This window comes from Macaca thibetana, chromosome 1 (genome assembly GCF_024542745.1).
Source record: "Macaca thibetana thibetana isolate TM-01 chromosome 1, ASM2454274v1, whole genome shotgun sequence".
Taxonomy (NCBI): Eukaryota; Metazoa; Chordata; class Mammalia; order Primates; family Cercopithecidae; genus Macaca; species Macaca thibetana.
Window position 1 is genome coordinate 110,519,612 of NC_065578.1, and position 25,776 is coordinate 110,545,387.

The 25,776-nt window shown below is 36.7% G+C and overlaps 1 protein-coding gene across 5 annotated transcripts in view; it reads left to right on the plus strand.

The window, feature by feature from the left end:
* Positions 1-25,776, plus strand: part of CEPT1 (choline/ethanolamine phosphotransferase 1) — a 45,892-nt gene that overhangs the window by 535 nt on the left and 19,581 nt on the right. For 2 of the 5 annotated variants that reach the window (XM_050746336.1, XM_050746328.1), the window contains exons 1-4: positions 82-374; positions 7,534-7,946; positions 19,706-19,853; positions 21,473-21,614. In XM_050746336.1, coding sequence (XP_050602293.1) covers positions 212-374; positions 7,534-7,946; positions 19,706-19,853; positions 21,473-21,614 — 866 coding nt within the window. In that variant the 5' untranslated portion in view covers positions 82-211. Of the gene's footprint in view, position 1; positions 375-7,533; positions 7,947-19,705; positions 19,854-21,472; positions 21,615-25,776 lie in introns of those variants that run through there. The other 3 variants (XM_050746345.1, XM_050746348.1, XM_050746359.1) reach the window with 3 other exon arrangements.

Genomic DNA, 25,776 nt, shown 5'->3' on the forward strand with positions numbered 1-25,776 from the left:
CGGCAATCGCGAAAGTGTCGTGAACGTGCTGCCGCCGATCAGTCATCCAGTCGGCTGGAATCGGAGGTGGTATCTGTAGGGGTGTGCTTGTTGGGGTCAGGGTAAGGCTGCGGGACGCGGTCACTGGGCGTGAAGGATTTGAAGGGCGTTGTAGGGGCCGGTGGAGAAAGGACTGGATGCTCTGGGGCGGGTCATTAGGATATAGCTGTGTATGGACTCGCGCGAGGCGAACGCCGTCCTTCCTGGCGCAGGGTGGCCTCGCGCGCGGGGTTGTGGGGAGGCGAGGGGCGACTGCCCCCTTGCTCCTCTGTGGAGACATTGGGGTGGCGGAGCGCCGGCGCGGGAGCCGGGGGACTGTTGTGTGAGAGCCAAAGGTAGGGGTGGGAAGAACCATGGAGGGCCAGCGCTGAGCGGGCCGAGGGCTGGGAGCGCTACCCGTGCGGAACGGACCTTGCCTGTCAGGTCCACACCCTCCTGCCCGAATGCTGGCAAGTCCACACACCGTGTGGCATCCTCTGCCGGGTTTGCCTCTCCTTAGGAATGCGGTGCTGATGTTTGTGGCTGGGACTCGATTCTGGTTAGCAACTTTTCTAGAAATTTCAGCCTATATTGATAAGCTGTGAGACTGCTAGCCGGCGCTTATTTCAGCAGTAGTCTTGCAAGGAGAAATAACCAGAAGAGTTGCTGGTGTTTGCCAGTATTCCCAGAAACACTGCATGAATGGGATCTTTACGTTTAGTCGTGTTTAACTTGTTTTCTCCAATTCAGTGCTTGGCATTTTGGTGTCATTTTTGCCATTTTGCATCATTAGTATTAAATATATAATTTTGCTTGAAGTATTTTAGTTCATCAGTAAATCCGTAGTATAATAGTAGGCAAATTCATAGTTGTCTTTCAGCAAATGTTAGTGTCTTGTATATGGACAAAGAATAAAGATGTATTGCCTCCTCGAACTATTAGGAATATGTCCAGTCCGTAGATGTTGAGTTGAACGACTTATAACACAAGTTAGACTTTGGTAAGGGCATTTAGAGCATTACTAAATTAGAGCCATTGCCATTCACATAAAATTCGAGATTGAGGTTCTAAAAGTATTTATTTGCCTATTCGTTTTATGCTGAGAAAAACTAGTTAAAGCCCCCTGCACAACTTGTCTTTCTAACACTTCTAAGAAATAAATTAGGTAAATCTACCTTGTGTTAATACCAATTACATTTTATTGCACGATTTCTTTGTTTTCTAGGCTGCAGATTTGTTTTTTAAGCTGGCTGAAGGTGCTGATGTCCTTTTTGAGGGTCATGTTGTGCTATTTTTTTAAGAGACTAGAAAAATAATCTATAAAATGCCAAGCTTTGCTGATGTTTGTGTTGTGTGTGTGTGTTTTTTAAGGGGGAAGAAAGCTATTTCCTCTTTTAAGGAGTGCAAGATTTCACTTCAGCAAGACGCTAGATCTAAATTGTGTTACACAGCCCTGTTTTTGCTTCCGAGTCTGCTGAAAAGGCTTTTGTTTTTGTAAACTTGCTCTATGTATCACTTGTTAAATAATGCTGAACTTAATCCTGTGATCCTATTAGTTTTCTTTTCCTTTTTTTCCCTCCTTTCTTTCCTTGTTCTTTATAATTTGCCCTTCCTTTCTGCTAGTGTTGCCATGAATATTTTTCTTTAGCCAATTACCTGTGAAAAGACTGTAAACATACTGCTGAATCAGTGCAGATCAAAACTTGGCACCCTTAGACATGGCAGGGATGGACATTCTGGAATTTCACACAACAGGTTGTATATTGTGTAAGCTTACCTTATGCACTGCTCAGGAGTTAAGAGTTTTGTTTTTTGTTTTTTTTTTTTTCAATGTGATACTTGTCAGCGGTTCCCCATGCTAAAGTCCACACAGGAATAATGTAGCCAGTATGCCATTATCCTCAGCGGATATAAATGCAACCGTTGTGCATGATAGACTTTTTTAGTAAAGGTATTGATTAAATATCTCTGATTATACTTTTCTACCTTTTTTGGATTTTCCACATAAATATTTATGCTTGCACAAAGAAAATTCTTTGTCAGACCGTATGTGTTTTCCTAGTTCTCCTCTGGACTTAAAACAGTTTGTTGATAGCATTCATAACTTAGCTGTTTATGAAACCCCACCCTCCCCCTTTTGAGCTTCTTAAATGTATGGAATGGTATATTTCAGTCTTTTTGTTTCCTCAGAGTCTGGAACAACTAAGTGTTTATTAAATACTAGATGAGTAATATTTGTTAATTGTTCAGTAAGTACTGGTTACCTACTAGTAGGGTGTGGTGGCACATGCCCGTAATCCTAGCTACTCTGTGGCTGAGACACAAGAATTGCTTGAACCCAGGAAGAGGAGGTTGCAGTAAGCCAAGATCACGGTACTGCTTCCAGCCTGTGCTACAGAGCGAGATCCTGTCTCAAAAAAATTAAATTAAATTAGATTAAAATAAGTATTGATTATCTACATAGTGCTAAGTATGGTATGAGCTTGTGGGAAAGAATGTTAACAAGACAGGCTTGGCCCATGCACTTGTGGAGTACACAGAAGTGTGGGAGAAAGACCAAAAAAAAAAAAATCAAACAAAAATAGTTCAAAGTGTGATGAGTGCTTTAAAGGGAGCAGAGCACTGGAGCCAGATTTTAACAGAGGAGGGGAGTTACTGATTACAAGTGAAAAGGCTACAATAGCTATAGGACTGTGACAGTATTATTATGAACTGACTTACAGCGTTACAGCTGATGGGAATTTTATACAGTTTAAGATATTCACTTGTGCTATTATGATATATGAAAACATATCCTCAGTGAACAAATAATTTTGGCTGTGTTCTAAAGTTACAGATTTCTTTATAAGCACATTGGTTGCTTTCCATTACATCCAAGTAAAATCACAACTCTGCATTAATTCTCCAAACTTCATTTTATCTCGTTCTTCCATCTGGTTTACTCCTGTCCATCTGTGGTGATCTCTCTTGTACCTGAGCAAGACAAACTCTTTACTGTAATCTCAGGGTGTGTTCCATTTTCTTGGATTATTCTTCCTCCTGCTCTCCTAAAATGTCTGGCTCCTTCTTTTCCTCTGAGCTTGGTATAAAAGCTACTTGAAGACTTCACCCTATTTAAAATGTGTACCCCCAGCTATTTTCTATCTTGGCACTTGTTTTCCTCATTGTGCCTATCACAGTGTGTAATTTTTTTATTTGCTTGTTTACTAGTTTTTATTTATTTTCCCGCTGGACATAGGAGATGGGATCATGTCAGCCTAATTCACTGCATTTATATGTTGGTTGAGTGCATTGGAAACTTGTAATCTATTTTCTTATAAAAACTATTAAGACTGGTGGCTAGGTTTCTGAGCTAGCCAGCAATAATTTTAATTTCTTACTTTTTTTTTCTTTTTGTTACTTATACTGTGGTAAGAAAAGGACATTTTTTGCTCATCCTTTTGGTCATAGGCCTGACTCCATATAAAAATTACAGCTGGCTAGAAAAACTTTTGGGTTTTTTTGTTTGTTTTTGAGACATGATTTTGCTGTTGCCCAGGCTGCAGTACAGTGGCATGATCATGGCTCACTGCAGCCTCAACCCCCAGGGGTCAAGCAGTCCTCCCAACTCAGCCTCCCAAGTAGCTGGGACTGCAGGCACAGGCCAGCATGCCAAGCTAATTTTTTTGTATAGAAGTGGTTTTGCCATGTTTCCCAGGCAGGTCTTAAACTCCTGAGCTCAGGTGATCCACCTGCCTCAACCTTCCGGAGTGCTGGGATTACAGGCAATAAACCACCGTTCCCAACATAGAATAATTTTTTAATATTCTCCTTCCTTCGTGTATTCCCATCCCACATCCGTTTTTCCTTTCTCGCCACATTGTCCTGATCTTCCTATTGTAGCCACCTACCTACCCTATGCAGCTCCATTGAGATATGCTTGCTTTTAATTTGCTAAAATTCAGAAGTTCCTGTTTTTTTCTGTAATGGTTTTCATGGTCAAAGACCCTGGATCTCAGATATGACAGAAGGAAGAGTGGAGATGAACCTGTGGTAGTGACTGCAAACTCTGTATCTGTATGTATGTGTTGAAAGTAAAGTAGCCACCTGTAGGTCAGAGACTACATGTATCTGAATTTATATTTGCAGTGTTGTTGTTAATAGCTTCACAGAGACATTGTTGCTGCAATGTTGGCAAAGAAAACCTTCAAAAACTCATTGCCTCTTTTCATGTATAAATTTATACAGTGGCTAGATCTGGAAAGGTTTGTCAAAATGTAGATTTTTATAAAAGAGAAATAGAAGGTTAAAAAACCATCTAGGTCGCAGAAGGGAAAAACTGAGAGGGAAAGTATCCGTTTATCAACTAGTCCTGCCAAATGTTCAAACTTAAAACCATTAGGATCAGTTGCTTATAGCTATTCAGTGCCAAAAGCAGGCTAGCACTCATCTTTTTTTTTCTTTTTTTTTTTTTTTTTACAGTAAGAGAATAGAATACTGCAACAGTAAAATACAAATGGAATTGACTAAATTTTTAATTCCCATTTCAAGTGGAATTCCATAAGAGCTATTATTTACCAAATACGAAAATTTATCATTGCTTGACTATAGAAAATTTGGCTACTATGAAGCTAAGTGTATTGGTGGTTATTGATCTTCCAGTTGATCTAAAGTGATCTTATCACCAGTTATTTAATATTATATAAACATTACTTTAAAACAGTTTTAATCAGTAACTTTGTGATACAGTTGTGTGAAAGAATTCCTCAAAATGTAAGGAATTAGCTTTGATTTTTCTCCTTGATTTGAAATATTAAGTTTTTGGGTTTTTTTGTTTGTTTGTTTGTTTGTTTTAAGACAAGTCTCACTTTGTCACTCAGGCTGGAATGCAGTGGTGCGATCTCCACTCACTGCAACCTCCACCTCCCGGGGTCAAGCAATTCTCCTGCCTCAGCCTCCTGAGTAGCTGGGATTACAGGTGCCTGCCACCACACCCGGCTAATTTTTGTATTTTTAGTAGAGACGGGATTTCACCATGTTGGCCAGGCTGGTCTTGAACTCCTAACCTCAGGTGATCCGCCTTCCTCAGCCTCCCAAAGTGCTGGGATTACAGGCATGAGCCACCCTGCCCAGCGAAATATTAAATATTTTTATTTCAGGGCACCTCAGTTGGTTAAATTGTGACACTGATGAGTCTCTTGAGATTTTTGAAAATTTATTTAAGGGCATTAACTTGACTATAGCGACTATTTTCTAAACGAAATATTGAGATACGTGATTGACAGAGGTCATTCACCTTAGGTCATTAGTAACATTGAAATTTTGGAATTTGATATTTATGGGGATATAGGAAAAAAGTTCTGGTCTGTATGTGACACCAACATTGTGTTCACATGTCCATACTAGGCTGTGGGGTGAGTGTCCCCCTGGCAAGTACCTACTTGTCCATGTGGTTACTCATGAGCTGAGTGCCTACATTACATGTTTTGTGGCATGTGACCCTGTGGCCCACTTCCCAGAATGCACATGTGGCCTGGGTTCATAGTCCTCTAGCCATGGCCCAGTCTCAGTTCAGTGCCTTCCATCCTGGGCAGCAGGAGCACCATGCTCCAGTCTACCACAGCTGCCTCTGGGCCTTGGCCTGGCTTCACTGCATTCCAGGGACTATGTGCTGCCTCCCCTCCACCCCAGACAGGGGGGAACCTGCCGCTCTCAGGACCACCCTGCAAAGGCAGAATAAACCAGATCCTCTCACAGCAAAAATAGTTAAAAGGGACAACTGAGCATGTTTTGATAGTAGATCCATTGTTGAGATGTCCTAAACCCATACCATTTCTGGCACTTTGATCTTGCTTTATGGATAGTTTCCAACCAGAAGATCAAAGTATACCTATGCCACTAATCTTTTTGTTCTATTAAGATTCTTTCTCTCTTTCTTTCTTTTTAAAATAATCTTATGGTCTCTGTTCCTCCTTCTCCTAACTATGGTAAGTTTCTCACAAGGTTCTTTATTCATTTTTTTCTTTCCATGCTTAATCCCTTTGAGAACTTTTCTACTTCCTAGTTTTTAACCAGAGTAGCTTTTAAGTTGATGACCTGAACTTTTCACTCTTACCGAAACTCCAGTTTTTCGATTTTGTCTAAAACATCTCTACTTAAAAGTCACGTGTGTGTGTGTGTGTATATATATATATATATGTATATATATATTCCCTTCCTACCCTCGTCCCTAGTTCCCTTTCACCCCCTGCACCCTAAAAGTCAAAAAATAACAAACTGATTTTTCTTTTCCAGCTTGCCCTTTTGACAACAGTACCAGTAATCTCTAGCAGTTGACTCTTTTTTTCTTGTTTCCTCACCTCTCATATCTAATTCTTAAGTACTTTCTGCTGAATCTTCCATTTAAATAGAAATTACTTACAGATTTGACTGTCTTTCATATTTTCATTTTTACCATCCTACTATAGGCCCTCACCACTTCAAACCATTGAGATCACTGTAGTTACTAATTTTTAATTGTTCTCACTATTTTCTCCATTCTGATTCATCTTGAAAATACTCCTGTATTTCCTTATGCTACTTGATTACTTATAATTGTTATCTCTAATCTTTACTAAATGAAATACAAATACTTCAGGAATTAAACTCAAGGTCCTTTATCAGCAGTCATCACTTGACCCACTTTTACTTTTTTTCCTTCTACTTCCTCAGTTCATCAGGACACTCTGCTAATACATATATACTGTCTTAAAGTTAATTTTTTTCATTGTTGTTTATCTCCACCGAGAATACCATCTATATTCGTTTTTACCAATAAGAAGTTTTATGTTTTGGTTTAGTTTAAACAGAAACCCTGTGTTTGTTTGAATACTATTTGGTTTAGTTTAAACAGAAACCCTGTGTTTCTGTTTGACTGCTACTTACCAGCTGTGTGATTTGGACAAGTTAATTAGCCTCACTGAGCCTTAGTTTATTTTTCTGTAAAAATGGGGATAATTAATAGTCCTTGCCTTCTAGGGTGGTTATGAGTATTAAAGGAGTTAGTATATAAAAAGTGCTTAAGTTTTGTAATATGAAGGGCATGCCCGGCAAATGTTAGATATTACTATTAAATAAAAATCTAGTTTAACACTCATTCAAGTCATTCCTCTGATACTAATACTGATTTGCTAGCCTTGAGACCTCAGTTTCCGTATATGTGTAATGATGAGATCATTTCTAACATTTGTTGCATTATACAACTGAAAACTGTGTGAGATCGAAAAAGAATATGAGCCTCAAAGTCAGGCAAACTATTGGATAATAGGAAGTGTACTACTATTAAAGTCTCTTACTGTTTTTTGTCTAAAGGTGAGGTTGTACACTTTCAATAAGAACTAGAACCAAAATCAGGTCCCTACTTTTCTGGTCCTGTTTGATACTTACTACTTTACTGACAATTTGATTTTTTTGTTTCCTTATTAATATTGGCATAAGATGTAAATAGTGGCTGACAAGTGTATTTTTTGTTTTTATTTTTATTTTTATTTTTTTTAGGTAAGCACCAGCCACAAAATCCTACAAAAGAAGGTAAATTACTGTCTTTAAATATTAAAAAGAAAACAAGATCCATGAGTGGGCATCGATCAACAAGGAAAAGATGTGGAGATTCTCACCCGGAGTCCCCAGTGGGCTTCGGGCATATGAGTACTACAGGATGTGTATTAAATAAATTGTTTCAGTTACCAACACCACCATTGTCAAGGCACCAACTAAAGCGGCTAGAAGAACACAGATATCAAAGTGCTGGACGGTCCCTGCTTGAGCCCTTAATGCAAGGGTATTGGGAATGGCTCGTTAGAAGAGTTCCCTCCTGGATTGCCCCAAATCTCATCACCATCATTGGACTGTCAATAAACATCTGTACAACTATTTTATTAGTCTTCTACTGCCCTACAGCTACAGAGCAGGTAAGAGTTTCTTAACAGATCTCAATATTTGCTGTATACCAAAAACGTTATAATTGGGATCTTGGGGTCATTTTAACCAAAGATAAAGTAATCTGACAGCTATCTGTCGACTATTTTAAAATATCACACACACTGTGATAAAGCTTATAAGTACAACCTACACACTTGCTTATTAGAAACCAGAAGCAAAGGGTAGACTGTGATCCTAGTAGTTAAATTAATGTTAGCAGGGATTAACATGTAAATTGTTCCTTTTAAAGTCACTAAATCTCAATTTTTTACAAAAAAGTTTTTCATTCTTTTAAATGGTAGAATAAAGCCTTAGCAAAAAAAAAAAAAAAAAAAAAAAAAAAAAAAAAAACTGAGGAAAGTCTCTGGTATTTAATATGGCATGACTGTAAACTAGCCTTATCAAAAGGTTTTTTTTCCATTCTAGTGAGAAGTTTTAAATTACCTTTCTCTCTTCCTTTAAACATGTATGCCTGATGGACTTCAGGTATATGGCTTATTACTCTAACAATTGTGACAAAGGAAGTGTAAGAAAAAGTCAATATAATGTATTTCCTATTCCATATCTTGCTCTGGCTACCATTAAGAAATGATGCATGCTATTGCTTACAAAGACTCACACAGGCCTTCTCAGATCCAAGCCTCTCTTCTACTGTTACCCTCTATTACCCTCTGTACTCATTACTTGAAACCAAAACTAGAACTCTTTCTCAGAATAGATAATTGATATTTATTTCTTTGGTTTTAAAATGTCCTTACCAAAACATGAACTAAGCTAGTTAGGTAGATGAGAGAATTATAAGCATTTGTTCTGCCTGTATTAGTTAGACTGATCAGTTTCTGGTAATTCAAGACAATAGAAGGTAATTCTAACTAAACATGTCAGAGTGACTGAGCTAAATGAGACGGTAATGGCCACAACGTTCCTTAGCTTGTTTTAAGCTTGAAGTAATTTTTTTAAGTAATCTTCTAGATTATTTGTCCTTTGAGGTAAAATTACCACCATTCAACCCTCTATTGTTTTCTGTTTTCATCAATTTGTCTGTTGCCATAGGTTAAATTAAAAGTCATTAAAGTGAATGGCTATTGAGGGTCACAGTTACCCACAGAACATGTGATTTCTGTCATTTGCCAGGTTTTCATTTCCCATTATCCTTAATTCCTCTTTTACAAATACAGTCCATACAGATTTTATAGATGTAAAATCTGGTTTCTCCTCATCTTTCTCATCTTTTTTTTTTTTTTGAGACAGGGTCTCCGTCTGTCACCCAGGCTGGAGTGCAGTGGCACTGTGTTGGCTCACTGCAATTTCCTCCTCGGGGGTTTAAACAATTCTCCCACCTCAGCCTCCCAAGTAACTGGTATCACAGGCCCACACCACCACGCCTAGCTAATTTTTTTATTTGTAGTAGAGACAGGGTTTCACCTTGCTAGTCAGGCTGGTCTGGAACTCCTGACCTCAGGTGATCCGCCAACCTTGGCCTCCCAAAGTGCTGGGATTACACTGAGCAACCAATACAAAACCAGTGCATTATTTAAATGTGTCCTTGGATTCTTTATCACATATCCTTTAAATTGTTTCACTTGAGGCTTATCTGAGAATTTGACTGCCACTGCCGGAAGGGTTTGGTCCAAATCACACAAATCATTAGAGATATAGTAGAACAGCAGGGAGGTGGGTTGATTCCAATGGAAGACCTCCAGTACTAAACTAGTTCTAGGATGGGGATCAAGGAGTGAGAGCAGGTTCAAGGATAGTTCAGCCACTGATAGTCATTTATGGAACACCCCAGAGTATATCAGGTAATGTGTTCCCCTATAATACTTTTTCTTGGCCTCTGTTCTTAAGTGATTTGGAATATATGACTAACCCAGAAATTAGTTAAATCTTTAGGGAGACTTCCAGAATGGAAGCTATTCTTTTCACTAGTTGTAATGGTTCAGAATTGCTGCTAGGAATGATCAAGGCAGGGTATAACTGAGCTGCTGTTTGTTTCTCTGCAAAGGAAGGTAATGTCCTACAGTGGAGATGCCTGGATGCATCTTCAGCTACGAGGTAGCTATCCTTATTAGGCTCAAAGCAGAATGCATTGAAATAGGTCTTGGTTGTTTTCTATGACAAGTTGTTATTATCTCTGTGATCTTCAGTAAGATATGTAAATTCTCTAAGTCACCTTCTTTAAATCTTATTTTGTGGTGTGATGATCATACATTCAGGGTACCTAGCATATAATGTTCGAAATAGTAGATGGTTATTGTTTCATTGATCAGAAAGATTAGGTATATAATCTATTCTTCCACAGTCACCTTCCCATTCGTGATTTCCTCTAATAATACATAATATGTCCAGTCACAAATTCATCTAAGTCCTTATTTCTTTTATATTTTTCTTTATCATCGTGTTGGAGTCAGAGAATTTCATAAATTTTATCACCCAGGGAAGTTCTCTTTTGTTATATCTCTGATTCTTTTGGGCCTTGTGCCAGTGGATGATCATTAAGTTTCATGTCTACTTGTATAGTATTACAAACTTCCATTTATTTTTTATGTTACTAATTTTTTTAATGTATTAGAGTTTCAGACACCAATCTTTCTGGTAGAAAGGAAGGTCATTATTATAATAGTTTAAGCTCAGTTTGTTTCTTTTCTTAGAAAAAGCAATCTTCCTAGTAGATAAGAAAATAAGTTACTCTTTATTTTTCACATTTTAAAGGTAGAAATACAGACTTCTCTCTTTTTATATGGAGAGCCAAAATTTCTCCTTGATCTGTTCATTACTCAGTATTTAAACTTCATTAGCTAGTAGCTTTAGTTTTAGTGTCATAAGTTAATTTGGAATGTCTCTTGTAACTTGGTACATATATACTTGTGTTCATCTTGCCACCATCCACAAAAAGAGTCGGACTCTGTAAAATATTTGAAGAGATTTATTCTGAGCCAAATATGAGTGACCATGGCCTGTGACACAGCCCTCAGGAGGTCCTGAGAACGTGCCCAAGGTAGTTGGAGCACAGCTTGGTGTTTTTTTTGTTTGTTTGTTTGTTTGTTTGTTTGTTTTTTGAGACGGAGTCTCGCTCTGTCGCCAGGCTGGAGTGCAGTGGCTCAATCTCAGTTCGCTGCAACCTCCACCTCCCTGGTTAAAGTGATTCTCCTGCCTCAGCCTCCCAAATACAGGACTACAGGCGCATGCTGCCATACCCAGCTAATTTTTGTATTTTTAGCAGAGGCAGGTTTTCACCATGTTGGCCAGAATGATCTCAATCTTTTATTCTTGTAATCCACCCGCCTTGGCCTCCCCGAATGCTGGGATTACAGGCGTGTGCCACCACACCCGGCCAGGTTGGTATTATACATTTTAGAGAGGCGTGAGACATCAATCAAATACATTTAAGAAATACATTGGTTTGGTCCAGAAAGGCGGGACAACTCAGAGTGGAAGGGCTTTCAGGCTATAGTTGAATTTAAACATTTTCTGGCTGAGTTTGTCTAAAGATCTGGGATTGATAGAAAGGGAATATTCAGGTTAAGATAAAGATTGTGGAGACCAAAGTTCTTTTGAAGTCTTATAGTGACTGTCCTTAGAGACAATAGATGACAAACGTTTCCCTTTCAGATCTTAGTTACTATCTCTTCAGGATTGGGACGGTCTGGAAGAAAAAGATCTAGTTATTTTAATAGAGGTTCTTTACAGATGCAGATTTCCCCCTATAAAGAACAGCTTTGCAGAGCCGTATCAAAATATGACCAAGAAACATGTTTTGGGGTAAAATATTTTGATTTTCTTCCTTGTCTTGTAATGTTATGCCAGAGTCAGGTTGGAAAGTAAGTCAAGATATATAGGGTTAAATAAAACCCATCTGATGAGAATTTATGATTTGTAGGGCATGACTCCCCAGACTCCTTAGATACAAATTTGGGCAAGGTAAAAATCAATGGTTTAGTCCTCATCACAATAGATAGATAAAGGAAGTTGGTGTTAACCTGTATTTTACCCTTAAAAACCAGAAATGCCATTACCAAAAAGAGTTCTGTCAAGTTTCAATATAACTTTTTGAAATATTGTGAGTTGTTTAAATGCTCATTTGTTTTTGTTTTTATATTGCTAGTTTTAATGCTTTTGATTCACCTCACTAAAAAATAACTTGTTAGATTTTTTTTTTTTTGGCATAGAAAAGTGAAAAGAAAATGAAAATGGCACATTTTCTGTAATTTCACTGTCCAGTTAACTTATGTTGACATTGAAAAGTGAAGGGGAAAATAATTACATAGTTAGAAAAATTCAAAGAGTGGCATAAAACAGAAAGTAAAATCTTCCCTATCTGCCTTTCCTTCCTATGCCTCACCCTAAGCCCTCTCCTCAAATGTAATAAAGTTTAACAGTGTTTTTGTGTGACAAATCACACCCTAAATTTTATTGAATAGAAAAAGCAACATGCGGAACACACAGTACACCATTTAGAAATTGTTTAAAATATGCAAAATAAGCCTTTATTGTTTAGGATTACATATATATATAATCAAGTCTAAAAGCAAACATTGGAATAATAAAGACTAAATTCAGGTTAGTGGGTACTTTTAGGGGAAGATTGCATGATGGATTGGAGAGAGCTGTTCATGGTGCTTCAATTATGCTTTTTAAGCTGAGAGGGTTGTCAAGGGTGTTCATCATATTTTTAAAACTTTTTGTATGTTTGAAATAGTAATAAAACTCATATTGTACCTGCCCATATATATGCCCACCAAAATCTTAGGAGTATTTTTTTCCTTTTAGTTGACACATAATAATTATATATGAGATATTGTGTTACATTTTAAAACACATATACAGTGTATAATGATCAAATCAGGGTAATTATATCTATCTCCTCAAACATTTATTTCTTTGTGTTCATATTCCAGATCCTCTCTTCTCGCTTTTTGAAAATATGCAGTACATTATTGTTAGCTGTATTCAGCCTACATTACTGTAGAGCACTAGAACTTATTCCTCCTACATAGCTGTAACTTTGCATCTGTTAAACTATCTGTCCCTATCCTCTTCTCCCCTCCTCCTTACCCGTCCCAGCCTCTTGTAACCACAATTCTTCCCTTTACTTCTGTGAGCCTTTTTTTTCTCCCGCTCCTGCGTGTAAGAACTTGCGGTATTTATCTTTCTGTGCTTGATTTATTTCACTTAATATGATGTCTTCCAGGCTCATCTGTGTTGCTGGGAATAACAGGATTTCATTTTTCTTTATGGCTGAATAGTATTCCATTATGTATATTTACCACATTCTTTATTCATTCCTTTGTTAATAGATGTTTAAGTTGATTCTATATCTTGGTTATTGTAAATAGTGCTGTAATAAACATGGGGGTGCAGATATCTCTTTGATATCCTGATTACCCTTCCTTTGGATCAATACCCAGTAGTAGGATTGCTGGATCATATGGTAAATCTTAGTTTCTTGAGAAATCTCCATACTATTTTCCATAGTGGCTATATTAATTTACATTCTTGCCATCGGTGTATAAGAAAGAGCTCCCTTTTCTCTGCATCCTCACCAGCATCTGTTAACTTTATCTTTTTATAATATAACCTTTGTAACTAAGGTAAGATAATACCTCATCGAAGATTTGATTTGGATTTCCCTGATTATTAATGATGTTGAGCATTTTTTCATATATTTGTTGGCATTTATATGTCTTTTTTGAGAAATAGTTGTTCAGATCATTTGCTCATTTTTTGATTGGATGATTAGCTTTTTTGCTGTTGAGTTCTTTGTATATTCAAGGTAATATCCCTTGCCAGATGTATAATTTACACATACTTACTCCCATTCCACAGGTTCACTCTTCACTCTATTGATTGATATGGAGAAGCTTTTTAGTTTGTTATAGTCTCATTTGTCTACTTTAGGTTCTGGTTTTGTTTTTGTTTTTGAGACAGAGTTTCACACTTGTTGCCCAGGCTGGAGTGCAATGATCTCAGCTCACTGCAACCTCCGCCTGCCAGGTTCAAGTGGTTCTCCTGCCTCAACCTCCCAAGTAGCTGGAATTATAGGCATACACCGCCACACCTGGATAATTTTGTGTTTTTAATAGAGATGGGGTTGGTCAGGCTAGTCTTGAATGCCTGACCTCAGATGATCCACCTGCCTCCGCTTCCCAGAGTGCTAGAATTACAGGTGTGAGCCACTGCGCCCTGCTGTGTCTGCTTTAATTTTTCTTGCCTGTGCCTTTGAGACCTTAGCCATAAAATCTTTGCCTAGACCAATGTAATGAAGCATTTCCCGTGTTTTTTCTAGTAGTTTTATACTACTAGGTCTTACATTTATGTCTTTAATCCATTTGAGTTGATTTTTGAATATAGTGAGAGATAGGAGTCTAGTTTCATTTTTCTGCATGTGGATATTCAATTTTCCCAGCACCATTTATTTATCCTTTCCCCACTATATGTTCCTGGCATCTTTGTCAAAAATCAGTTGGCTGTAAATACGTAGATTTATTTCTGGGTTCTCATTTCTCTGGGTCTGTATGTCTTTTTATACCAATACCATGCTGTTGTGATTACTATAGCTTTTTATTATATTTTGAAGTCAAGTAGTGTGATGCCTCCAGCTTTGTTCTTTTTGCTCTAGATTGTTTTGGTTATTCTGGGGTTTTTGTGATTCCATACACATTTTAGAATTTTTTTTCTGTTTCTGTGAAGAATGTCATTGGTATTTTGATAGAGATTAGCGTTGAGTCTATAGATTGCTTTGGGTAGTATGGCCATTTTGACAATATTAATTCATGGACATGGGATGTCTTTCCATTTTGTGTGTGTCCTCTTCAGTTTCTTTCATTAGTGCTTAGTAGTTTTCATTGTAGATATCTTTCAACTCCTTGGTTAAATTTATTCCCAAGTATTGTATTGTATTGTATTGTATTGTATTGTATTGTATTGTATTGTATTGTATTGTATTGTATTGTATTGTATTGTATTTTGTTTTATTTAGCTGTTGTTAATGGGGTTGCCTTCTTGATGTTTTTCCAGCTAGTTTGTTATTGGTGTATGGAAATGCTACTGCTTTTGTATGTTGATGTTGTATCTTGCATATTTACTGAATTTAACAGTTCTATGCGTTTTTTGATGCAGTCTTTAAATTTTCTCATATGTAAGGTCATGTCATCTGCAAAGAGGGACAGTTTTGACTTCTTCTTTTCTAATGTGAATGCCCTTTGTTTCTTTCTCTTGTTTAATTACTCTGGCTGGGACTTCCAGTACTATGTTGAGTGTGGAAAGTGGGCATCCTTGTCTGGTTCTAGTTCTTAGAGGAAAAGCTTTGACCATTTCCCCATTCAGTATGATGTTAGCTGTTGGTATGTCATATATGGTCCTTGTTGTGTTGGGGTATGTTTCTTGTATGCATAATTTGTGGTGATGTTTTATCTTGAAGAGACGTTGAGTTTTATCAAATGCTTTTTCTGAGCCTATTGAGATGATCATAGGACTTTAGTTCTTCATTCTGTTGATGTGATATGTCACATTTATTGATTTGCATATGTTGTACCATCCTTACATCCCTGAGTTAAATCCCACTTCATCATGGTGAATAATCTTTTTAATGTGCTGTTGGATTTGGTTTGCTAGTAGTTTCTTGAGGATTTTTGTATCTGTTTATCAGTAATACTGGCTTGTAGTTTTTTTCTTTTATTGCATCCTTGTCTACTTTTGATATCAGGGTAATGCTGGTTTCATAGAATAAATTAGGAAGAATTTTCTCTCCAATATTTTGGAATAGTTTCAGAAGAATTGGTGTAGTTCTTTAAAAGTTTGGTAGAATTCAGCAGTAAAGGCATTTGGTCCTGAGTTTTTCTTTGTTGGAAAACATTTTAATATTTATTCAATCTTGTTATTTGTTATTAGTCTGTTAAGGTTTTCTATTTCTTTTAGTTCAATCTTTATAGGTTATACATGTCTAAAAGTGTATGTCTTTCCTCTAGGTTTTCCAGTTTCTTGGCATATAGTTGTTCATGACAACCTCTAATGATGTTTTATATTTCTGTGGTATCAGTTGTAAAGCCTCTTTTTTTGTCTCTAATTTTATTTATTTGGGTCTTTGCTCTCTTTTTCTTGGTTAATCGTAGCTAATAGTTGGTCAATTTTATTTCTTTTCGAAAAACCAACTTTTCATTTTATCATTTGTGTGTATATATATACACGCAATATATATGACACATGTCATGTGTGTCATATATGTATATATACATATATATGACATATATATTCACCTTTTTGGGGTTTTTTTTTTTTTGAGACGGAGTTTTGCTCTTGTTGCCCAGACTGGAGTGCAATGACACTGCAGCCTCCTCCTCACCTGGGAGGCAATTCTCCTGCCTCAGCCTCCCCAGTAGCTGGAATTACAGGCATGCGCTACCACACCCGGCTAATTTTGTATTTTTAGTAGAGACGGGGTTTCATCATGTTGGTCATGCTGGTCTCGAACTCCCGACCTCAGGTGATCCACCCGCCTTTGCCTCCCAAAGTGCTGGGATTACAGGCGTGAGCCACCACACCTGACCAGATATTCGTGTACATATATACACATACACACATATACACATATGTGTGTATGTATATATATTCTATTTCATTTCGGTCTGATCTTCTAATTTTGGATTTGATTTGTTCTTGCTTTTCTGGTTCTTTGAGGTGCATTATTATGTTGTTTAATTGAAATCTTTCTACGTTTTTGATGTGGGCATTTATTTTGCTTTATCCTTTCCTCTTAGTACTTCTTTTGCTGTGTCTCTTAGGTTTTGGTATTTTGTGCTTCGGTTTTTATTTTTTTCGAAAAATTTTTTACTTCTTAATTTCTTCATAGAGTCATTGGTCATTCAGGAGCATGTTGGTTAATTTTCATGTATTTCTACAGTTTGCAAAGTTCCTCTTGTTTTTGATTTCTAGTTTTATTCCATTGTAGTCTCAAAAGACACTTGAAATGACCCCAACACAAAGATTTAAAAATTTGTTGAGACTTATTTTGTGGCCTCACACATGGTTTGTCCTGGAGAATATTTCATGTACTGATGAGAAGAATGTGTATTCTGCAGCTGTGGAATGAAATGTTCTGTAAATGTCTGTTAGGTTCATTTGGTCTATAGTGCAGTGTAAGTTCAATGTTACTTTGTTGGTCTTCTGTTTAAATCAGGGGTGTCTAATCCTTTGGCTTCCCTGAACCACACTGGAGGAAGAATTATCTTGGGCCACACATAAAACACTGACAATAGCTGATGAGTGGGGAAAAAAAAAAATCTTACAGTGTTTTAAGAAACTTTACAGATTTATGTTGGGCTGCATTCAAAGCTCTCCTTGGCTGCGTGCAGCCCACATGCCACAACTTGGACAAACTTAGTTTAGATGATCTGTCCAGTGCTGAAAGTGGGGTAACATTTAATGGTTTTTATGATGCATCCTCGCAGAACAAGAAAAAAATTACTCTTGTACTAGCATGTGGATATATTTGTGTGTATGTAAAATCTTCATTTCTGTTTCAAAAGTTTAGTAAAACCGTATGTTTCTTGGAATTTTTTACCTGAGTTGACTCACATAACATCTCTGCAAGATTTTATAAGTTGGTTAATTGCTACATTATGATAAGATTATTTGTTTATGTCAGTTCTTTCCCATACACTTATCAGGGCATAATGAGTTCTGACTGATGCGTGAGTTCCTTCATTCATTCAGTATCTCCCCCAGGGTCTTACGGCAACTGGGATCATATTTATTCCTGAATTAGAAGGCTTGCTTCTTAAAATACCTCTGAGAAGTATAAAATAATGTGAACAAGGAAGAAGTATATAAATATTAGTGTATCATTGTGCAGATTCACAGGAAGAAAGGAAAATCCAAAGTCAAGAAAACTTTTTATGTCTGTGATTGTTATTTTACTATTTCCTAGGATTGTGTATATACTAGTTATCTTTGTTCCTGAGCAACACTTTGCCCCATTAAAATCTTAAGCTTGGACCCCAACAAGCCCCTAGATTTCTTGTCCCCTAAAGCAGAGGTATTCAGCAGAATTTTCTGATGATGGACATGTTCTATGTCTGAGGTCCAGTATAGTAGCCATAGCCACGTATGGCTATTGAGCATTCAGAATGTACCTTGTGTAACTGAGGAACTGAATTTTTAATTTTCTTTAATATTAATTAATTTCAAATAGTCACAGATGACTGATGGTTGCTGTACAAGGTAGTGCAGCTCTAGAGAGTTACTGGATTCCTTTAGGAGCAAGAAACAGTAGATCCAAAGTCCGGAAGACAGAGTTCTTAGTCATAAAGGATTAATTACTTAGTTCAATGTGCTTGCATGTAAAGTATGGTTCCATAACCACATTTATTGCTTTCGGGGTTTATAACGCTGGCTTAGTGGAGGTATGTACTAGGTCCTTTGGATAATCTCAGTGTCTTAACAGAACTCAAAAAAGGTTTGTGAAAAGATTCTTACATTTTAAAAACTGATCTCTGTCAGAGAGATCTAAATAGATCGCTATCAGAAACTCCTTTGCAGTACAGAATATACTGAATGTTATTTGCATCTCTGAGTGTTTAATATTCATAGTGTAACTTGATAACAAATATACAGTAAAATACCTTGTGATTATAAAAAATATTTTATAGCCTGGGAAGGGGAAAGTAATGAAAAGTGATACCGTATACTCTTCTATATTCTTAAGGATAAAACAAATAGGACCTCTTCTTTTTGAATATACAACATTTAAATTCAATACCAAGCCAGGTGCAGTGGCTCACAGCCTGTAATCCCAAAACTTTGGGAGGCTGAGGCAGGTGGATCACTTGAGGTCAGGAGTTCGAGATCAGCCTGGCCAACGTGGCAAAACCCCGTCTCTACTAAAAAAAATAATGAAATAAAAAATTAGCTGGGCCTCGTGGCACATGCCTATAATCCAGCTACTAGGGAGGGTGAGGCAGGAGAATCTCTTGAACCCAGGTGGCGGAGGTTGTAATAAGCCAAGACTGCACCGCTACACTCCAGCCTGGGTGACAGAGCAAGACTCCATCTCTAATTAATTAATTAATTAATTCAATACCAGCAGTTCAATTTCTGTTTGGGAAAAAAGAAGCTATTCCTTGAAAATGTGACTGTGGATTTGAAAAATAGTATTCTGAGCACTCTATGCACTGGATATCATGCACTAGTGTTATTTTATGGCCCATTGAAGAGAGATGTTTAAAAATGTTACAAACTCAAATTTGGAAAATGGCAGCACATTATGTCCCCCTCTTGAATATTCACAGGATGTATTAGCAATATTAAAGACTGGAGGAAGTCCTGTAGTAAAGAAATCTGTTGAACATTGTTTAGTGTTTAACCCAGTGTGTTTCCCATATGAGCTTAGCATGGCATTTTTCATGTAATACCTGCAAACATTTTGAAGAGTACAGTTTTGGAAAAAATTCAGTAATTGACCCTTCTAATCTAAACATTGAGAAGAATCTTATGGAAGACACCTAGTCCAATCTCTTATGGGATTTCTGTAATCTTCCTGGTAAGTTGTTATCTAGCATCTGCTTGAACACCTCTAAATGCAGGAAATTTAATTCTTTTACAATTCTGATTGTTTCAGTGAGTTCTTCATTATGTAGCACTTGGATCTTCTCTCCCATAGCTTCCAACTAGCTTTCCAATCTGCAGGTAAAAATATTATTAGTCAAACATGGTAACTGTGTGTCTGAATATTCTTGCCTTTCTTATTTCACAGGCACCTCTGTGGGCATATATTGCTTGTGCCTGTGGCCTTTTCATTTACCAGTCTTTGGATGCTATTGATGGGAAACAGGCAAGAAGAACCAATAGTAGTTCTCCTCTGGGAGAACTTTTTGATCATGGTTGTGATTCACTATCAACAGGTATTGTTGATTTTTTTCATGTTGTTGATTATTAACAATGATTAAACCAATGCGATAAGCAGTGTTAGAATATATGTTTAGTCATGAAAATAAGTAATTTTGTATTAAATTTTAGTATTTCTCAAAAGACTATGAACCTAGTTAATATTTTATCATTATTGGTAGTGTTAGGAAATTTAGAAATTAAGTTAATTTCTGTGTGTTATTTTTAGCCCCAAATATTGTTTTGGCATCCTTTGTTTTTAAAAGCTTGGGGCATAATTGTCATCATCAAAACTATTATGAACTAAATGAGAGTACGGTGCTGGGAGACTAGTTAGGTAATTTGTGGTCTTCGTGTATTTAAGTGAATGTTATATATACATTCAGAATTATGTTAATAGACTTGGATTGTAACTATGTCATGAGAAGCTTAAAGACTATGACAAATTAGGAGTATCGTTAATATTTCATTGTGTACTGGAAATTTGCTAAGAGAGTACATTTTAGGTGCTTTTACCACAGGAGAAAAAAGATAACTATGGGACATGATGGATAAGTTAATTTGCTTAACTATAGTAATTATTTGTATATATGGCATGTTTTACACCTCATATACAATTTTTAAAAGAAATACTAAAGTGCTAGCAATAACTGAGTTACTCTATTTGGATTATAAGTGATATCTCTTTATTTGCACTGTTTTGCAAGTTTTTAAAATAATAGTTATTATGTTTTTAGAGGGGAAAAAGATACTTAGAAACTAAATGACAGTTTTTCAACTAGTCTTTCTGACAGGAACTCATCCCTCCCCTCTTTTATTTTTATTTTATTTAGTTCCTCAATTATTTTCTTGTTTGGCATGGCACTTAAAATATTTAAAAAGAAACAAACAAAAACCCCCTATAGTTTTAACTCCTGAATCCAGATTTGCAGGTATAGGTGCATGTCAAAATCATTGCTTCATTGTATCCCAACAGCAGCTTATTTAGTAGAAGAGGAGAAGCAACTAAGCTCATATAATTTTTTAAGAATCAAATCAAGAAATACTCAAAACTTCTGTTGAATAAATGGTAGTTGGCTGTCTTGAAAGGTAACAACTAGCTGACTGCAGGATGGCAGGCTTCCTATTATTTATTTTAAATTGCAGTCATTTTTGCGTTGTAGTTTGAGTTCTAGAGTTTTATAGGAAGTCTTTTTCTATGTATGTCACCCATAACAATATCTGTTTTAAAAAAAAAGACAGTTATCAATCTGAAGCAAGTAAGTAGGTCCATCTGGGGATTATATAGCCCCTTTGTTTTTCTTTCTTTTTGACTGTCTACGTTGTAATGTTTTGCTGATCGTTAGTACTGGTGTCTCTCAGTCAGGAAAGTGCCCGAAGAAATGCTGAAGTATTTTAGTTGCCTTCAAGAACTTTGCCTCCACTAAGTGATTTGGTTTAAAAAAAAAAAAAAGAAAGATTGAAATTATGGGGTAGAGATTATGTAACAGATTATAGCCTACTTTTCTGTTACAATAGATTACTGAGAGAAGATAGTGCGTTTACAACATATGTTTTTGTCTCATCTAAAATCATTTCCAGCTCAGTTGTTTGCTATTCATATTATTTGGTTTTCATTGTGATCTTTCTTCTGCAGTTTTTGTGGTTCTTGGAACTTGTATTGCAGTGCAGCTGGGGACAAACCCTGATTGGATGTTTTTTTGTTGTTTTGCTGGGACATTTATGTTCTATTGTGCGCACTGGCAAACATATGTTTCTGGAACATTGCGATTTGGAATGTAAGTAATATTTAATGGTAATTTTTGTTTTCTCTTTCACGTATGGAGAATGTTGCCTTATAAGTATTTGAGTATTAGAAATTGATCAAATCACTAAGTTAGTTTAATAAATTTAAAAAATTTTTAAGCTTCATTATTATAGCTATTTCCTAATAGTCTCTGCATATGCCCCTCTTTTATACTTTTTTAAAAGGAGATATCAGAACCTCCCAGCCAGTATTTTAAAAGCAATACAAAAAGCAGTAGCCCCTCATCGTTGTCTTTCCCACAGAAAAATTCACTTTTTTCCCCACCATTATTTACCTTAATTCCATTTTTATTTTGACATATAAAAATGCATTTCCAGGAGAAAGAAGATGGTTTCTGAGAGCAGTGCCCTAATCCAATCTTAATTTTTAGTGTTTCTGCTATTTTCAAAAATGGCAGAATTTATAATATCTGGATTTCACATAGTTTGTGTTTCGTTGGTTATTATGTCACAGTTCACTTTCAATACCTATTTTGAAAGCTTATTTATCAGTCAACCCTAATGTATTCTCTTTCCCTTTCGAATAATACAGCATCAACCATATGGTGTGGGAACTGAAGGAAGGAAAGAAAATTAACCACGGAAGTAGGAGAAGAGTAAATAGTGTTTTTAGTAGTGATTTGATATCACAGCTTTCTGTCTTCCAGTCTTTGAATTTCCCTCATGATGTTATCCTGTGATGAAGTGTGTATTTAGAGAACTGTAAACAGCTCCATATGGTTGGATGATAAGATGCCTGCCTGTAGGGGAGTGGCAGGAGATAAGGCTGGAGAAGATCCAGAAAATCAAGGTCCTTCTGTGCTCTGCCGAGAAATATGAGCTTTTATCCTGAATCTGCAGGGAACTTTTGCAGGACCTAAAGCAGGGAAATGACAAAAGTGCCTTTTAGAAAGATCAGTCTGGCAGTAAGGCAGAGGGTAAATTGTAGTAGGCTGTGACAGAAGCAAGGAGACCCGTTAAGAGGAAGCATCAGCGCATAATTAATGAGAATGATGAAGCATGCACGAACACAATGGCAGTGCTATTGCAGAGCAAGGAATAAATTGGAGAGAGACTTAAGAGGTAGAAACTATAGGACACAATATATATTTGGATGCAGGGAATGAATGAGAGGGCAGAGACTGAAATGACTCCTAGTTCCCTTCCTTGGGTGGCTGGATGAAAGTAGAGAAAGGCACTATAGGAAGAGGAACCTATTTAAAGAGAACAGTCTACCCAGAAACATATGTGAGGGATTTTAGACATCCAAATAAAATGAGAACAGGAGAAAACTTAGAGAGCAAGCTTAGAAAGAAGCCCATGAAATTTATTGAACAGCCAGAGTAGTAGGAGGCGTACTGGAATGTAAAGCCAGAAGGATGCATTTCACAAAAGAACATTGCTAAATGCTGCCAAGACTCAAAATGAGGACAGAAAAGTGTACATTGAATTTGGCAGTGTGAGCTATTCATAGTAATTTCTGTGTAATGTTGGAGTAGAAGCCAGACCGTAGGGGATAAGAAGTGAATGGAACAAATAAGTAGACTACTATTTATTACACATTATATAAGGTTACTTATAAAATGTGTGACTGTGATGTGAAGGAGAGAAGCATTGGTTAGAGCAGAGGATATGGGCTCAAAGGAAGGAGGGTCTTGTATTTTTATGAGAAAATTTTGAGCATTCAGAAGAAATCTGCTAGAGAAGAGATTGAAGATAATGAATAAAAAGAGAGGGAATGATTTATAGAACAGTAGCCAAAGATTTAGGACCAAAGGAATTCTAGGGTAAAAGGCAGAGGCATTAAATAGGAGGAAACTCTGCCACTGACACTAGAATGCTTGCAAGGCTGGGGTGGGGGTGTGGGGGCAGGGAAACACTAGATAGTTTGAATTTAATATATGAGCTTAAATATTAGTATTACAAGTGATTAGGTTTAATTTGGGAAATTGTATCCAATTTTCAGAAATTCTACATTGGCATTAAAGCAGCACCAAATTTGTTTTTTAAGTTAAAAGCAGGCTATAACATTCATAGAAATGTGCTATGGCCAGGCACAGTGGCTCATGCCTTTAATTCCAGCATTCTGGGAGCCCGAGGAAAGAGGATCACTTGAGCCCAGGATTTCAAGACCAGCCTGAGCAGTATAGACCTGGTCTCTACAAAAAATTTTTTTAAAAATCAGCCAAGCATGGTGGCGCTTGCCTGTGGGAGGATCACTTGTGCCCTGGAAGCAGAGGTTGCAGTGAGCTGAGATTACACCACTGCACTCTATCCAGCCTGGGCAACAGAGCAAGAGGCAACAGAGCAAGAACCTGTCTCAAAAAAAAAAAAAAAAAAAAAAAAAAAAATATAGGCTAAGTGCTCTACATTAGGGAGCCATTTATCAAAATAACAATGTAATGGAGGCATATAGAATAGAGATGTACATATAGATACATAGAATCTATAGAATACATGTAGATATCCCTAAAGACTTATCAAAGTTTGTATGCATGGAGGAGAAAGTCAAAATGTATTTTGCTTAATAAGGAGGGAACAAGGTCAGCTCTGGAATGTAGTTTGAGTAAAGAAATTTTTTAAAATCCCTTGCATGTTCTTACTCTTTTCTAGAGAAAAGTAAAAGCAACTTTAAGTACCTTAGGAATCTTATTTTTAAACGTGTTTATTTATTTGAATTGTTTTATTTTGATGTTTACATAAGTGAAAGGAATAATGAGAATTTCTTTTTTATTTATAATTTTGGTTGTTATACTTTTAATAACTTCATAAAATAGAATGTTTACCAGATAAGAATTTTTTGTTCCTTAGCCTCTTTAATATTACTGTTTTTAATTGTTATTAAGTTTGCTTATAGTATCTTGAACAAAAATAGTCACGGGATTGTAATTCATCTGTGACTAAATAATTCTCATTAAAGTCTAGCATTTTGAGAAAGCAAATGTGCTTTGGATACATCTTCCCTGAAATTATGAGCTATGTCTTCCAACAGTTTGCTCTGATCACAGCTAAAAGCTGCCTTGCACAGAGAATATTAGTGCCTATCATGTCTATTCAGACTCCTGTTCTCACAGTGCCCTTGGATTGAACAAGTAGAGATCTTACAGAGATGACTAGCCTGGATATGAAAGACTGGGGAGGAAAATGGGGTTAGAGGCTAGAATTTCATGGGAGGATTGGGTTGTAGAAGATAAATATGAATTGAAGCTCATTTATCAACATTTGCAAAATACTCTTTAAGTTATTTATGGATTATACTGAGTGAGAGAGTTCACATTTTCTCCCTTAAGGCCTAAACTATCTATATTAGGATTTTGGGGGTTTTTTTTGTTTTGCTTTGTTTTGTTTTTGAGATGGAGTCTTACTGTGTTGCCCAGGCTGGAGTGTAGTGGCACAACCTCAGCTCACTGCAACCTCCGCCTCCGGGTTCAAGCAATTCTCCTGCCTCAGCCTCCTGAGTAGCTGACTACAGGTGCGTGCCATCACCACACCCAGCTAATTTTTTGTATTTTTAGTGGAGACGGGGTTTCACCGTGTTAGCCAGGACGGTCTCGATCTCCTGACCTCGTGATTCGCCCACCTCGGCCTCCCAAAGTGCTGGGATTAGGTGTGAGCCACGTGCCTGGCCTATATTAGGTATCTTTAAGTATATAACTTGTAGACATATATAGAGAATCATTTCTATAAATTAAATGCTTAGAAATCCTAATCAATCTTTAATAAAACTATACTTACATAAAACATCGGTCTTAAAAAAAAATCTGTGCTGTAAAGGCAGAACTCATTTAAATTATTTCAGGAGCAAAATACTCTTCAATTATTTTTTCCAAGACAAAAAAATAATAATTTGAACTTGGGCCAATATATGTTGGCTCAAATGTTAATCTCTGTTATCTTTATGTATCAGCTTGGGCAAGGCTCGTAACTTTCATGGGCCTCATTTCCTAATTTGTAAAATAAGCTTTAGATTAGATGATCTATAAGGTTCTTTCTGTTTATAAAGTCTGTGAGGCTACTAATTCTACACAGATATTATTACAAGTGTACTTATTTATAATTACAGTAGGCAGAGTATTGATTTTTGCTTTTATTACATTTTTCAGCTCATGCTTCTAAAGTTTCACATTTACATTAGCTAAAAACCCTGTCACCAAA